General features: G+C 39.1%; 2 protein-coding genes across 8 annotated transcripts in view; one reads left to right on the forward strand and one right to left on the reverse strand.

Moving 5' to 3' along the window:
• The first annotated feature begins 1,418 nt into the window (after nt 1-1,418).
• irf10 (interferon regulatory factor 10) lies at nt 1,419-12,875 on the forward strand. The gene is made up of 8 exons (XM_056384336.1): nt 1,419-1,868; nt 3,564-3,759; nt 4,087-4,163; nt 8,717-8,774; nt 10,116-10,220; nt 10,355-10,741; nt 10,959-11,077; nt 11,827-12,875. Exons 1-8 carry the CDS (start codon nt 1,698-1,700, stop codon nt 11,929-11,931), a joined length of 1,218 nt encoding a protein of 405 aa, XP_056240311.1. The 5' UTR covers nt 1,419-1,697; the 3' UTR covers nt 11,932-12,875.
• zmp:0000000926 (uncharacterized) overlaps nt 12,725-16,405 on the reverse strand; it is a 76,955-nt gene continuing 73,274 nt past the window's right edge. For all 7 annotated transcript variants that reach the window (XM_056384334.1, XM_056384331.1, XM_056384333.1 and 4 more), the window contains 2 exons: nt 14,608-16,355; nt 12,725-14,345 (listed from right to left, as the gene is read on the reverse strand). In XM_056384334.1, coding sequence (XP_056240309.1) covers nt 13,881-14,345; nt 14,608-16,197 — 2,055 coding nt within the window. In that variant the 5' untranslated portion in view covers nt 16,198-16,355 and the 3' untranslated portion in view covers nt 12,725-13,880. The remainder of the gene's footprint in view (nt 14,346-14,607; nt 16,356-16,405) is intronic.

The raw sequence follows: 16,405 nt of genomic DNA on the forward strand, positions 1-16,405 counted from the left end.
GAGGCCAAACCCTCTACTTTTGGTACTGACAACTTGTGATGAGACAGACATTTGGCATATTGTTTTCCAGTTAGGTGTGTAGTAATGATGGGAATAGTGGAAATAAGAACCCAATAAACAGCTACCTGCTGAGATTTCAGATTTTAAATACTCTGAAATACCTTATAAAATGTTTGTTCCTAATTACCCTAATAACCACTACAGGGGCATCATGTGTTTGCTTGCTGATTCAGACTTGAAATTGGATGTATTAAAAAGGGAATGGGAGGGGGTCTGCAAGGGCCCAGATTTTTGTGCTACACCTCTGTTCCCAGTATCTGAACAACCACCTGTGAGGCAACTCTAAGCAAGACCAGCAACAAGTACCAGTGACAGAGCGTCTCTAATTGATTAAGTCAAATTAATTAATTCACTCTAATTCATTAACATGTGTTACTAGAACACAGTTGTGGTCTGAGCTTTGAATTGGAATAACAAGGTGAATGTTTCTGCATCCTTCTCCATACATCATGTAATTTTTATTTATTTAATAACATCCTGTCTCAAGTGCATTGTTGTTTCGTTGATTAAATTAAATACTTGTTTACTTTGTCTGGGAATAGGCAGCAAGGCAGATACACACTGCCCTCTGCTGGGGGAAACCAGCTGCAACGTGTTTGTTTACACAGCATTACATCGTACTATTACCTGCCTTATCTTTCTTTGATTTTATGTTGACTGCCGCTCAGTAGCATTATCTGATCTGAAGAACCGTCTGCTGTTTCTGTCGCGAACATGAACCCTGTACATTAGAGGTATAACAACCGAGAAAAAAAAATCCCATACACCCACATACTTTCATTTTCACATGAACATTTCGGTATGATTCCTACATGTATAGCTATATGTGTGTTTCTATACGTGGCTGTGTGAGTGTGTGCTTCACTTGGTGGTCTAAGGCTTCTTGGTGCTGTCCTGTAGCTCACACAGAGGCTTATTGACTTCAGTGGGTTCAAATAAAATGTTTCCCAATTTCCCAATAAAGCATAACATTATTTTCATTGGTAGTGCTGTGTAAAAGTAATTCTGTTTTTACACTTATCTGCTTGTATTGATTTAGTCTTCTTCCATATTTAAAGTAATATTTAGCAGAATGAGTTTTGTGATCTGTCTCATAATAAAGGGTAAAGTGCTTGGTCTTGGCTTCTGTCAACTTAAAACTGACTCTAATGTTAACAAAAACCTGCCAATTGCAGCACATGGATTTTAAAGTGAGGTCTTTTTCCCATGAAGAAAATCTTTCACAGTTTTTTCTTCTTTTTTTTTTTCAACCCAGTGACCTCGTCGTTTAACGACCTGCCACATACACCTTACTTGGAAATGATTAAACTTTCGCTGCAACAATGAAAGGAGGGGGAAACCGAAAGTATCAAATGCGCTCAAAGCTTTCGCTTTCGCTTCCAGAGCGCACTTAATTTTAGGTAGTCTACGACTTCTGCATTTAAGTTTGCGATGAGGTCTCTTTTACTTTAACTTTTTATTAATAAGCTACTAGACGTTGCTTAAAATAATATTGGAGGCTTGGGCAGCATCAGAATAAAAATATTGATATATATTCTTTCGTTTTCAAGCTGGGAACGTGATTAAAGTGTGGTCGAGCCGCTTTGCACATGTTTCTCTGACGTTTTGTTGCTGTAAGACCAAGTTATGTGGTGAAGATGGAAGAAGGAGCCAAGTTGCACCTGAAAGAGTGGCTGATAACTCAGATAGAGAGTGGCAAATATGAAGGACTGTGCTGGGAGGATGACAACAAAACCATGTTCAGGATTCCGTGGAAGCACGCAGCCAAGAAGGACTACAAACAGACGGAGGATGCAGCTCTGTTCAAGGTCAACACTTTTAGTCTCTTTCATATTCTGAAACATAACGTTGAACATGTGAATTCAGTTAGTTATGGTTATGGTCAAACACAATCTTAACATATTGACTTAATAATAAGGTGCTAATGAACTAGTCGACTATGGAATACTGGGTTTGATCAAACCTTTAATAGGCTAGTTCTTCTTATTTATTTATTTATGTATTTATTTAATGCCCATAACAAACACGCACCATGACCGATAAAGGAAAAAAACTTTGAACGATGTGTTTAGCTTAGAAGTTATTATTACATGTCAGGCTTATTCAAGTGTTTGTGCAAAAATTAAGTATAATACAGTGTGTCAGTCCTTTTTGTATTTCTTGCGAATCAAAACCTACTTCTTTTTTTAACCATATAGACACAATGTTGCCTAGTTATTTTTAAGTAAGTCAAATTTTATTATAGCCCAAAGTCAAAAAACAAAATGCAAGGATGCTGCTTGGGTGTCGAAAAAAAGGTATCCCACACGCAGTAGAAAAAAGCACATTCTAGATTTACAGTCTGGACAATCAGGATGAACATTATAAATATTTTAAATATTTACAAAGACACTTTGGTAGGTTGCTACTGTAGGCTATTTATTGAATTTAAAAATAGATGTATTGTTATTGTTATTGTTATTATTATTACCTCTTTCAAAATTCTGAAAACCTAGTTGAAGTGTATGCTGAAATGATGCGTTCACGTGCAGTCCGTAGATTAAAAAACAACACACTTTCACAATAAGACCTTAACTCTAAGTTGCGAGGCTGTGTTGCAAAAGTGTTGGATACCAGGTCCAACAGTAATCTTACTACATTACAGGAATTTTCTTCACTTATTCCACTGAGAAAGTTTGTCACTTTCCTGTGTCAAGCACAGAAAGAGCGTCAGAGGTTTTTAGTTTACAATAAAATGTCAGTCTATGTTTTTGCATTTATTTAATATTTAACATCATATCAATAAACCTCAAATTTCAAGGCATCATAATCTAACCCATTTCAGAATTTACAAGCATTAATTCAAGATTAACAACTTAAAAATAAGTTCACAACACTAGGCTGATTGCTTAGTATACTCATCACATTCGGTTTGAAGACCTGAAGTTCAATGTCATTTGGTTATTTGTAAGGCATCAACATGAAAATAATGGGGAACTAAACCTGAAACTCTGTCACTACTAATAGAAGAAACCAGAAAGTCAGTCTAAACAGTCTAAACCTATAACTGAACAGTTGCTGACTGACCTAATTTTGAATTTTAAATTTATACTAGTTCCTCAAAGCAATTCAGTGAATGACTAATGCTAGTGCGTGTAATGAACAACCTCAACAATTTATTTAGTAACAGTTCAATAAACTCACAATTTTAGGGAAGTTTAGGATTGGTGAGGTAATAAAGGTGAAATAACTGATGATTTCATAGTGTGTATTCAGTTTGCTACTTTCATAATGCTCTTGATGGATTTAGTTAAAGAACTAATAACAGCAGAACACAAACATTTCCTATGCTAATCATTGAATATTGAAAAAATAAAATGAAATGTTGAAATATATTGTGATTAGCCACTCATTGGTTCACAGTTTCCCCAGTTTTTTCATTCAATCACATTTTTTTTTTTTATTTGTCTGTTTTTAATTATTTATTTATTTATGCATAATAATTTTTTAATGTTTACATTCAGGCCTGGGCTGTGTATAAGGGCAAATACAAGGAGGGAAGGGATAAAGCTGACCCCACCATGTGGAAGACCCGTCTCCGCTGTGCACTCAACAAGAGCACAGACTTCCAAGAGGTCCCTGAACGCAATCAGCTGGACATCACTGAGCCATATAAAGTCTATTGCATCCAGCTCGACAATGGCTCAGCCAAGCCAGCAGGTACGATCAAACAAAATGTCTCTTTTCCTTTTCCCAGTCATATTTTGAGTTAGCTATTGAACATTGGTTTCATATTTACACTCCCCTTTATAAGATACAAGTAAAAAAGTTAAATAGAAGGAAAAAACAAAGAAGGAAATGAAGTGCTGCATCCTTAGTAAAGATTTTAAAAAGTAAGGAAGTTTTTACCCGTCTTTTAACCATTCTGCAATCAGCTTGTACTGTACCAATATACAGTACAAAGAATTGTATTGTAATTTCTTTATAACTTGAAGGTATCTGAGTCTTTCATTTTTTATTTTTGCTGTCACTTGTTTCTCTCCTCAGACTCTCCCCAGATCAAGAATAAAATGATAATTCAGACTAAAAGGTCTTCAAAGATCCCTTGTTCTGTGGAAAGAGAGGTGAGCTTAAACATAGATCCAATAAGCTATAAATAGACAAAATATAACACTGACCTTCCTGAATACTCGACAGTGCTGTTACAGTTGACAGAATTGTCCAGCAGGGGTGAAGAGAAAAAAATAGGAATAGAAAAATTCTTTATTTTTTTTGTTTTGTTTTGTTTTTGTTTTTTTGTTTTTTTCAGATTTTTATTTATAGAAAACTGAGAATCCCAGGGAAACGGTTCAGTAAATATCATCTATTCTAAGTTTCAGCAGGTCACCAAAGTCAGGTATTTTAAAATCCTACATGTAGAGAGTTGAACCATAAATTATTGTTTTTTTGCTTGGAATATAATATACTGAAATATATGTCTAGTGAATACAAACATATATATTAGTATGTCTGTTATTACTATTATATTGTATTATACTATTATAGACATATGTTACATAAATATATATCCATCCCAAAGCCTGTCAGTATATGTTAATATTATACATGTAAATATAAAAGATAGACTTGTATATTTAAGTTTAATAAAATTATAAATAAAAATCATATACATATAGGTTTATATATACAACATATAGAATTGGAATGAGCATGTTGTTTTAATGAAATTGCATTTCATTATGAGTATTTCATGAACATTTCATATATCCAGAGGATGTATGTAGGTCATAATAATATAAACAAACTTTATAGTAAGTAAATATTATAGTAAGGTATAAAAAGTCATAAAAATGTCATACCATAGTTAGGCATAAAAAGTCATAAAAACGTCATTGTGTTGTAAGGCATAAAAAAGTCATAGTATAGGAATGCACAAAATGTCATAACAGTAAGAGTAAACGTAGTATAGTAAGTCATAAAAATGTCATAAAATAGTAAGGCATGAAAATGTCATAAAAATGCCATACTATAGTGAGGCAATAAAAACGTCTTAAAATGACATAGTATAGTAAGGCATAAAAAGTAAAAAAAAACGTCATAGTATAGTAAGGAGTAAAAGCTGTATAGTATAGTAAGACATAATAATGTCATGGTACAGTCAGGCATAAAAAGTCATAAAAACGTCATAATATAGTAAAGGCATAAAGTGTCATAAAAATGTCATAATTTAATCAGGCATAAGAACGTCTTAGTTTGGTAAGCCATAAAATGTAATGAATAGTCAAAGTATGATAGGGCATAAAAAGTCTTAGTATAGTAAGGTTCAAAATTTCAAAAAAACGTCATATTATAGTAAGGCATTAAAACTTCATAAAATTGGAAGCCATGAAAATAAAAATGTCATTCTACAGTAAGGCATAAAAACGTCACAGTATAGTAAGGCATAAAAAGTACAAAAAAACGTCATAGTATAGTAAAGAGTAAAAACTATATAGCATAGTAAGGCATAATAATGTCATAGTACAGTAAGGCATAAAATGTCATAAAAACTTCATAGTATATAGTAAGGAATAAAATGTAATGAATAGTGATAGTATTGTAAGGCATCAAAACATCATAGAATAGGAAGGCATAAAATGTCATAAAAACGTCTTAGTATAATAAGCAACAAAATGTCATGAAAACGTCATAGTATAGTAAGGCATCAAAGCGTCGATAGAATAGTAAGACATGAAAATGTCATTAAAATGTCATAGTACAGTAAGGCATAAAAAATGTCATAAAAACTTCATAGTATAGTAAGGCATGAAATGTCATGAAATCGTCAAAGTATATGGTAAGGCATGAAAACATCATGAAAACGTCAATAAAATAGTAAGGCATAAAAAGTCATAGTATAGGAAGGCATAAAATGTCATAAAAACGTCTTAGTATAATAAGCAACAAAATGTCATGAAAACGTCATAGTATAGTAGGGCATTAAAACATCATAGTATAATAAGCCAGAAAATGTCATAAAAACGTCATAGTTTAGTAAGGCATGAAAACGTCATAAAAATGTCTTAGTTTAGTAGACCAAAAAATATCATGAAAATGTCATACTACAGCTAGGCATAAAAACGTTGTAAAATGTCATAGCATAGTAAGGCTTGAATTAAAAACAAAAAAATGTCATAGTATAGTAAGGCATAAAATGTCATAAAAACTTCATACTTATGGTAAGGCATGAAATGTCATGAAATCGCCATAGTATTGTAAGGCATAAAAACGCAATAGAATAGTAAAGCATGAAAACGTCATCAAAACATCATAGTATAATAAGCCAGAAAATGTCATGAAAACGTCATAGTACAGAAAGGCATAAAATCATCATAGTATAGTATGGCATAAAAACGTTGTAGAATAGTAAGGCATAAAATTTAATATTATAGTAAGGTTCAAAATATAAAAAAAACATCATAGTACAGTAAGGCATAAAATGTCATAGTACAGTATGGCACAAAATGTCTTAAAAACGTCATAGTATAGTAAGGCATGAAAACGTCATAGTACAGTAAGGCATAAAATGTCATAAAAACGTCATAGAATAGTAAGGCATAAAAACGTCATAGTATAGTAAGGCATAAAAACATCATAGAATAGGAAGGGATAATTTCATCATAGTATAGTAAGGCATAAAATGTCATAGTATAGTAAGGCATAAAATGTCATAGTATAGTAAGGCATAAAATGTCATAAAAACTTCATACTTATGGTAAGGCATGAAATGTCATGAAATCGCCATAGTATTGTAAGGCATAAAAACGCAATAGAATAGTAAAGCATGAAAACGTCATCAAAACATCATAGTATAATAAGCCAGAAAATGTCATGAAAACGTCATAGTACAGAAAGGCATAAAATCATCATAGTATAGTATGGCATAAAAACGTTGTAGAATAGTAAGGCATAAAATTTAATATTATAGTAAGGTTCAAAATATAAAAAAAACATCATAGTACAGTAAGGCATAAAATGTCATAGTACAGTATGGCACAAAATGTCTTAAAAACGTCATAGTATAGTAAGGCATGAAAACGTCATAGTACAGTAAGGCATAAAATGTCATAAAAACGTCATAGAATAGTAAGGCATAAAAACGTCATAGTATAGTAAGGCATAAAAACATCATAGAATAGGAAGGGATAATTTCATCATAGTATAGTAAGGCATAAAATGTCATAGTATAGTAAGGTTCAAAATTAAAAAAAAAAGTCTTAGTATAGTAAGGCATGACAATGTCATTAAAACGCCTTAGTATAATAAGCAACAAAATGTCATGAAAACGTCAGTATAGTAAGGCATCAAAACGTCAATAGAATAGTAAGGCATGAAAATGTCATTAAAATGTCATAGTACAGTAGGTCATAAAAACGTTGTGAAATAACATAGTATATTAAGGCATAAAATGTAATGAAAATGTGATAGTACTGTAAGGCATAAAAACATCATAGTATAATAAGCCAGAAAATGTCATAAAAACGTCATAGTATAGTAAGGCATGAAAACGTCATAAAAATGTCTTAGTATAGTAGACCAGAAAATATCATGAAAATGTCATACTACAGCTAGGCATAAAATTGTGTAAAATGTCATCGCATAGTAAGGCATAAAATGTCATGAAAACTTCATAGTATAGTAAGGCATAAAAACGTCATAGAATAGTAAGGCATGAAAATGTCATAAAAAAGTCATAGAATAGTAAGGCATAAGAAACTCATAAAAATGTCATAGTATAGTAAGGTATAAAATGTCATAAAAATGTCACAGTGCAGTATGGCACAAAAAGTCATAACAACGTCATAGTATAGTAGGGCATGAAAATGCCAGAATAGTAAGGCATAAATTTTCATGAAAACATCATAGTAAAGTAGGGCATAAAAAGTCATAGTATTAGAAGGCATAAAAAGTCGTATTATGGTAAGGTTCAAAATTTCATGAAATCATCATAGTACAGTAAGGCATAAAATGTCATAAAAATGTCATAGTAAAGAAAGGCATAAAATCATCATAGTATAGTAAGGCATGAAAACATCATAGAATAGTAAGGCATCAAAATGTCATAGTACAGTAAGGCACAAAATGTCATAAAAACGTCAAAATATAGTAAGGCATAAAAAAAGTCATATTATTCAATACTGATATTTTCATGGGAGTTTTGATAGAAATTAAACTCATATTTTGGTAATTCGCCATTTTATGTTTAGTCCTGCTAGCAACTTGACTGTTAGTCTACTGAAGAAAGAAGCCTGGGATAGCTTGCTAGTAATCGTAAGCTCAAATGTTTAAATACCATCAGTTGACATTTTCCTGGTGACGTTAGGTACCACTGTGATATTCTCACATGACGTGAGGCTTAAGATAGCCCCCGCCCTTTCAATCACTCAAATTCTGTATTGCCTAAATTGGTTGTCTTGGAGATGTAGCCTCTTGGAAGGCACATTGGAATGATCTTATATGACTTCACTCCAAATATAGTGCGAACAAGTTCACTTCCAAATTATTGGTAGGGACATGTTCCTACCGTCCATATGCAAACCTACGCCCTTTGTTTAAACTGCTTGATCTTATAAAAAAGATATAATCTTTCAAATAAACCTCACACTATGTTACCTAATATTGGTTTCTGTTATTGTAGATTCAGTCTCAAAATGACTCATTTCAAGCAAATAAAGAAGAAGAAAAACCACTGACTGGTAAGTGTAACACACACAAACTGTTACTGCACTGTAGAATAGTTATGGAGAATGATGCCCAGAGATGTCTGAAAGACAATTCTCCCCATGGCTTTTGTGGTAGTCTTCAACTATTTTGCTTTATAACCACAAATGACTGAGCAGAGTCCACCTGTGACTCAAAGCAAAGAATAATAACCTCAAATGGCCAAATTATATAATGGTAATTTTTATCCCAGTCAGAATATCCATGTGGGTTTAAGATTATTATGACTCAGCATTTGGATCCTATTTCAGCAATCCATACAGGGTCTGATAGCATCCATCCATCCATCCATCCATTCATTTATTTTCTTCCGCTTATCCGGGGTCAAGTTGTGGTGGCAGTAGGCCAAGCAGGGCATTCCAGACATCCCTCTCCCCAGCAACACTTTCCAGCTCCTCCTGGGGAATCCCGAGGCGTTCTCTGGCCAGATTGGATATGTAATCCCTCCAGCGAGTTCTGGGTCTACCCCAGGAGCTTCTCCCAGTTGGATGCACCTGGAAAACCTCCAAAGGAAGGTGCCCATGAGATGTCCAAGCTCCTCACCCTAACTCTATGGCTGAACCCAGCAACCCTACAGAGGACACCCATTTCAGTTCAGTTTCTTTCGGTCACTACCCAGATCTCATAACCATAGGTGAGGGTTGGAACAAAGATCGACTGGTAAATTGACAGCTTTGCCTTCCAACTCAGCTCCCCCTTCACCACAACGGTCCAGTACAACGTCCCCATTACTGCTAAAGCCGCACAGACTCATCCTTCAATCTCCAGCTTCATTCTACCCTCACTCGTGAACAACACCCAGAGATACTTGAACTTTTTCATTTGGGGCAGAAACTCACCCCCAACCCAGGGGGAGCAGTCCACTGTTTTTTGGCTGAGAACCATGGCCTCAGACTTGGAGGTGCTGCTTCACACTCGGCTGCAAACCTTCCCAGTGAGCACTGGAGTTCACATTCTGAGCTGTGGGCTGCGAAAAGCAAAGATACAATTCTGAGGCTCCCCAAACATGAGTCATGAGTCTGTGTAAGTGCATCATGTTGGGCTTAGCAATGTTTGCTTTCAAGGGCCCCTCTTGAATGGGCAGACATTGAACCAATGAACAAATAGTAATGGACCCTGTTTGGATTGTGAAGATGGGACCTAAATGGCTCCTCATCTAACCCATTCTGGGCCAGCATGGACATGTTGGTAGGAATTTTACTCATGAACGTAATTTTAAAAACATCGACGTCAACAGAACACATTTTCCTATTTCCATAAGTAATCTTGCAGCACTGAGAATTTACTGATTAAGTCATGTTTCTATTCTGCTTTAGAGAATCTGATGATGGAGCACATGTACTGTGAATTAACAGGAAAAAAACCTCAAAATCAGGTCCCTGCTCCTATTACCTTCTTCAGCCCTGCGCCTACTATGTCAGGTAAAGAAGTTTATGGGATTATGCACTAAAACAAAACCAAATGAAGACGTTACTAGCCTTTGTACTGTATGACCTGGAAAAAAAGTAGCATTTTGTGTGTGTGTGTGTGTGTGTGTGTGTGTCTATGTGTATAGATTTTCGTATGAAGGTGACGTTGTTGTACCAGGGCCAGAGGGTGATGCAAGTGACCACCCGCAGCCCAGATGGATGCTTCATTCTGCAGGGCCGTGTTCCTTTGGGAAATGAACGGATCTACGGGCCCTGCACTGCACAGCAACTCTCGTTCCCTTCCCCCGGCTCTGTATCCCTACCGTCATGCATGGCTGAAGCAATGAATCGCCTTCTTTGTCACCTGGAAAGGGGTGTGCTATTATGGGTGGCCCAAGAGGGGGTGTTCATCAAGCGGTTCTGCCAGGGCAGGGTGTACTGGAGCGGTCCCACGGCCCAACACTCTGACCGGCCCAACAAACTGGAGCGTGAAAAGACCTTCAAACTGCTTGATATACCCACATTTGTCAGTGGTAAGGCAACACATGCATACTTAACATAACAGAATTCATTAGCTATCAGTTAGTGGTATAAATCTAGCTGGAACAGAATATGATTTATTCAAAGAGAGACAGATTGACTGCGGTCATTGGGAGTAAAAACAAATAACAAATGTCACATTATTTCTCTATGCAAAGATGGAATGTGTTTATATGATGAATTTGAATATTCTGATTAATGTTTGTGCAGAGCTGCAGAGCTGTTTACAGGGGAAGGGACCTACACCTTCTTATGAGATTGAGCTCTGCTTCGGAGAGGAGTATCCAGACCCCGGCATACCAAAAACCAGGAAGCTGATCATGGCACAGGTCAGTCAGATTATGTTGGAAAAGAACCAAGAACCTCTCTGTTTTATATGTTGTCTGCTCTTGCACATTTACTCTAAATGCAGATTGTGTAGAATAGAATAGCATTTAAAAAATTTTTATCGATTTACAAATGATTCAGTTTGACATTGTGATTTTATCTTCCCAAGGACTCACAACACTTTTAAGGGCTCCATTTAAAAATTATGCTTTATCACATCCCATTTGAGCCCAAATTTGCTCTTTATGAGAGAAGTCAGTAATAGTTTCGTAGGGAGTGTACAAGAAGGTGTGTTTTGCATGATTTTGTCATGTAAATTTATATTCTTTTATTACCTCCATCGCTATTTATCAGGAGGATTACACATAAAGTACTGAACTGATTTGAACCAAACTTGGTGGAGGGATGGGGCATGGGCCCAGGAAGAAGTTTTGGTGCAGGTCTTTAACCAGTCTGTAACTGGACCTGTATCAAAATTTAATGGAATTCAGGATTTTTCTTTGTCACTCTCCTTAACATTGTGAAAAAATGTTAGCTTCAGACTAGACTATAATCAGAGTGTCAGTGTAATAACCTGTCAAACTGATTCAAAGTCAACTCTTTGAAGTTCAACAGTCCAAGTCGAACCTGATAATTCCGGTTTGAACGCTCCCTGTCATTTGGAGTTCACTGGTAGTATTTTCAATCACCAGTAGAGGTCCTCATAAGCATACTGATTGAGCACTACACTGTGGTCTGTTCTATCGGCCAGGTGGTGCCATTGTTTGCAGAGGAGCTTCTGCAGAGGTTCAACTTGGGAGAGACTGAGGAGAAGCGGTTGGTCCTTGGCTCCAACACAGAGGGAGAGAAGATGTAGGAAGTTACCCTGCACCAGGGTAACCATGAACAGTAGATTACTGGAGCTTTGTCCCAAGAACAGAGCAAAAGATGAAGAGTATCGTCAGTGGAGGAGTATATTCATTCATTCATTCATTCATTTTCTACCGCTTATCCTCTAGTAGGGTCGCGGGGGGGCTGGAGCCTATCCCAGCATCTTTTCGGGCGAGAGGTGGGGTACACCCTGGACAGGTCGCCAGTCCATCGCAGGGCAAACACATAGAGACAGACAACCATTCACACTCACATCCACACCTATGGTCAATTTAGAGCATCCAATTAGCCTAGTCCCCATTTTTGCATGTCTTTGGACTGTGGGAGGAAGCCGGAGTACCCGGAGAGAACCCACACTTGCACGGGGAGAACATGCAAACTCCACACAGAAAGATCCCACGGCCGAGCCGGGAATCGAACCCGGAACCTTCTTGCTGTGAGGCGACAGCGCTAACCACTGCATCATCGTGCAGCCCTGGAGGAGTATATATGATGAGAAATGATGGATGTGTTGCAGTGTAAACCTATTTGCAGTGCAAGAAGGAAAATTTAAAAGCAATGTACCATATATTGATTTTTTTCCCGTCCACCATGCAGCTAGCCTGGCAAGAGTTATCAGCTGTTAAAGAAAATATCTTGTTTATAAAACATGCATATTATTAATGTAAAAGTTTTTCCAGCATCTTAATCCCATATTTACCATTTGTATTAAATGATCATTTAAGTGTATAGTACTTTACAACATATGCAGAGAATAAATTCACACTTTTAATTAAATCTATAAAGCTTTTTTTCCTTTATTTCTAGCGAACATCATATAACAGATTCACAATTTTTAAAAAATATACATATATTTTTGTAGCTATAACATTTAAAAAGAAAAAATCAACAGGTAAGGTTTTCTTTTTGAAAAAAAAAAAAAAAAACAAACTCAAAAACTAAAGTGAGAGAGTGTGCTGAATCAGAGGAGATACCCGTATCTGAGTTTAAAATACTTTCATTATTTTCCCTGCCCTCAAACATATACAGTACGTAAAAAATGAGATGGGAACAGAAGCGTACAGTAACACAGGGGTCAAGAGTATTCACAAAGCATCATGTTCCAACGTGTTATTAGCACCATTACTCTTCAGCCATACTGCACTTTTACTCTTTCCATCATTCAGTTTTTAATGGAAAAACACCATGAGTGTCAAGGCGATGTGGCACAGACCTGTCTGTGTGGGTGGGATTGTCTGTTACGCAGTTTCATTAGTGTTCTCCCTTTCTCAGAGATAATGTTAAGAACATATTGGAGGGTAATGCCTTGACGAACAATTGTTTAATTTTTTGACTCCCGGTGATGAGAATAAAAAAAAGGCGAAGAGCTGCTCATACATTCACCTTGCCTGCCCAGGCCGACACATAGACATCGGCTCAGAAGCAAGAAAAGAAAAAAAGAAAAAGAAATGAAAATGCATTGCGAAATTGACAGAGAGATTGCATTAAATCTGTTTAGCATATTTACTGTATATAACATCTGTAATATATATAGTCAATTTTTGTTCATATATATCTGCACTTCTTCAATAGCGTTTACTTTCATAACACTGATTGAAAGTCGATACCCTGCAGAAAACACTGTCAGTAAGTAGGTGTGTGGGACAACCATTACAAAAACAGAGTGAACACGGACAAGTGCTTGATTGTCTCACTAAATGTCTTCATTGTGTCTGTAAGGAGCCATCCCAAGATCCTTCAGCTGCTGCTCCTCCTAAAGTGTGGACACCCGTAAATTGCGTTTTTTTATATTATTTTTTAATCCTTCCCTGCAACCCTGCCTTGAGGTCTCTCCATTGTTTGTCTTGGTGGGTGCAACAGAGACAAGGAGGGTGTGTATGTGCTTATGTGTGTGTGTCAGTACGCATGTGTATGCATGTATGCATGTGCAAGTTTCTACTGCCACTTCATTAGCTTAGAGCCATGAGGTAAATCCAGGAGGATTTCATCAGTTCCGGGTGAGGGAAGGGTGTCTGGGGCAGACCATCGCCGTTTGCGTGGACGTGGCTGCTCCTGTGCGGGAGGCTCTGCAGCCAGCGCGCGTGGTGGGGCTGGCGCATTAGGAGGTGGGTGGTGAGGAAGAGGGGGAGGAGGAGGTGGAGGTGGCATCTCTTCCCTGTGTGAGCTGCTGGACTCTCCTGTAGCCCTGGAGGGGTATTGTGTGCGATGGGCCCTGGGGCCAGTGCGCGCGTGTGTCCGGTGGGTTTGGGTGGGCATGGGGGTGAGAGCCAGGCAGACATCCCCCTCCATGAGCTGGCGGCAGGGCAGGCCATACAGCTGTGTGGTTCTCTGGGGACAGCAAGAAGACCAGCCTCGGTCCTGCACAAAGAACGGATACTCCACCAAGACCTTCAGTAACTCCTACACAAAACCACAACATTGTTATACACTCAACCAAGAGGTCTCTCATGTGTTTCACTTAAAATCACCACAGTCTGATTTTGATGTGTAATTACATGTGTAAGATGTGAAGATCAAGAAAACAACAATCTAAACTGTTACTGATTTTTATTAACACTCATCCTGTCATGCAGTTATTAATTAAATCATTTGTGATCATGCTGTCATGTAGATATCTGTAACTCAAGTTGTGCTGAGGCATATATCTAAAGAGAAAGCTGACCTGAGTGTTGCGGTCTGTGAGGTGGACCTGCAGGTGGCTGAAGCCCTGTGAGCTGCTGGGGGAAATCAGCAGCACGGTGCAGGTGCTGAGGTGGAACTCTGAAGAGGTATCCGCACTCCTCTGGAAGTCCTCGGTCCGCAGCTCCTCCACCCGCTTCAACCGCCCGTTGGCCAGCTCAATCAGAGAACCCTTGGTGAAGTGAGGTAGGAGCGCAGGAGGAGATGGGTGAAGGTCAGGGGGTGAGGTGTGAGAATGGCAGGGAGATAACTCTCTCCCTCTGTCCCGCCTTCTCTCGCGCTCGCTGTCTCTTTCTTGGTCTTTGTCATGCTGTAGGTGCTTCTCTTTGTCTTTGTCTTTACCTCGCTCCCTGTCCCTGTGTAGGACTTTTTCTCTGTCTCTTTCTTGGTCTCTTTCCCGGTCTCTTTGTAACCTGTCATGGCTGTTGGGTAGACCCAGAGGTGAGTGAGGTGAGTTCCTTAGATTGTGCTGCCTGGGGCCTGGCTCCCTGTGCAGGTTGTACAGAGGTGTTCCTGAGGGGCTATAGTGTGGGTAGGGCTGAGGGCTGGGGTGGCACACTGATCCCAAGGAGTAGTAGATCTGGGCTTCAGCTGGTGTGGCCCCTATAGGGTCCAAAAGACCCCCTCTACCTACCCTGGGGTCTGGTCCGAGGGGGTGGGGACTAGTGGAGAGTAAATTTGAGCCAGTCTTAACTATCCCATGCGGATGTTTGTCCTGCAGTGAGGAATGTGGCTCAGGGCCCTCCTGAGCTTGAGAGTCTGACAAAAATGGCCCTCCAGAATGGACACGGGAGGTTAGATCCTCCTGCTGTCTTCGTCCTCCGTTGGTATGGGAGCTGTGTGGACTGACATCCAGCCTGGTTCTGCAGCTGTCATTCCCATATTCTCCTGTGAGCAGAGGCCTGGAGGTTGAGACAGTCCTGCTGCCTGGTCCATCCAGGCCATTAGACCTCTTGCCCAGGTACCTGTGTCTGGCTTCAACTAAGCTTGGGTCTTGGGGGTAGAGAGAGTGGGGGCTAAACAAGTATGACGGGGAGAAGAGAGAGGAGCTGTAGTCACGCCGGCTGCTGTTGACGTAGGACCACATCTCTCTAGAATCAGCTGGGAAGGGAGTCTTAAAGGAGGAAGCAGAGGAGGAAGATGGGGAAGGTGGCAAGGAGAAGGAACCCTCCCCTCTAAGCCACCTGGAGGTGTGAGGCAGGGGGGAGGAGAGAGGATCATCTCTCCAGGCCGGAGACCCTGAGCCCCTCCTCTCGCTGATCTGCCCTGGAAAAAGGGGAAGAGAGACAGAGGGAGAGTAGCTCAGGTGCCATGGTAGGGACAGGGGGAGGCATGGTGCGGGAGCAGGAAGGGGTGGAGGAGTGTGGAGGAGATGCGGGTTTGGGTTAGTCAGAGCTCGGTCCCTGTCGCTAGCCTCCCTGCCTCCCTCCCCTCTGCCTGTGCTGGACCGACTCCGGAGCGGCACAGGGGGTTTAAACTCGTCCAAAGTGACGTGGTGTTCTGTCGATCCTTGCCGAGACTCCCTCTTCTTAGGAGGGAGGCACTCTTTGCCGCGGTCGGGGCTGGGATTCATGGGTGGGCTCCAGCGGCAGTGGGGGCCCCCTGTGTGTGGGTGTAGGCTAGGTCACATGGGCCTCTTGGGAGAACGAGGGGCACAGACAGAGGGGAAGGCTGCTACACAGCATCACTGTCAGATCACTGTTGATTCTCTTGTACTGAAGCACCGCTCACCTATAGAGAGGACGAAAGAGGACAGACACAGAGATAAGGCGGGTGAAAGG

Source organism: Seriola aureovittata, chromosome 9, assembly GCF_021018895.1.
Source record: "Seriola aureovittata isolate HTS-2021-v1 ecotype China chromosome 9, ASM2101889v1, whole genome shotgun sequence".
NCBI classification, from domain to species: Eukaryota; Metazoa; Chordata; class Actinopteri; order Carangiformes; family Carangidae; genus Seriola; species Seriola aureovittata.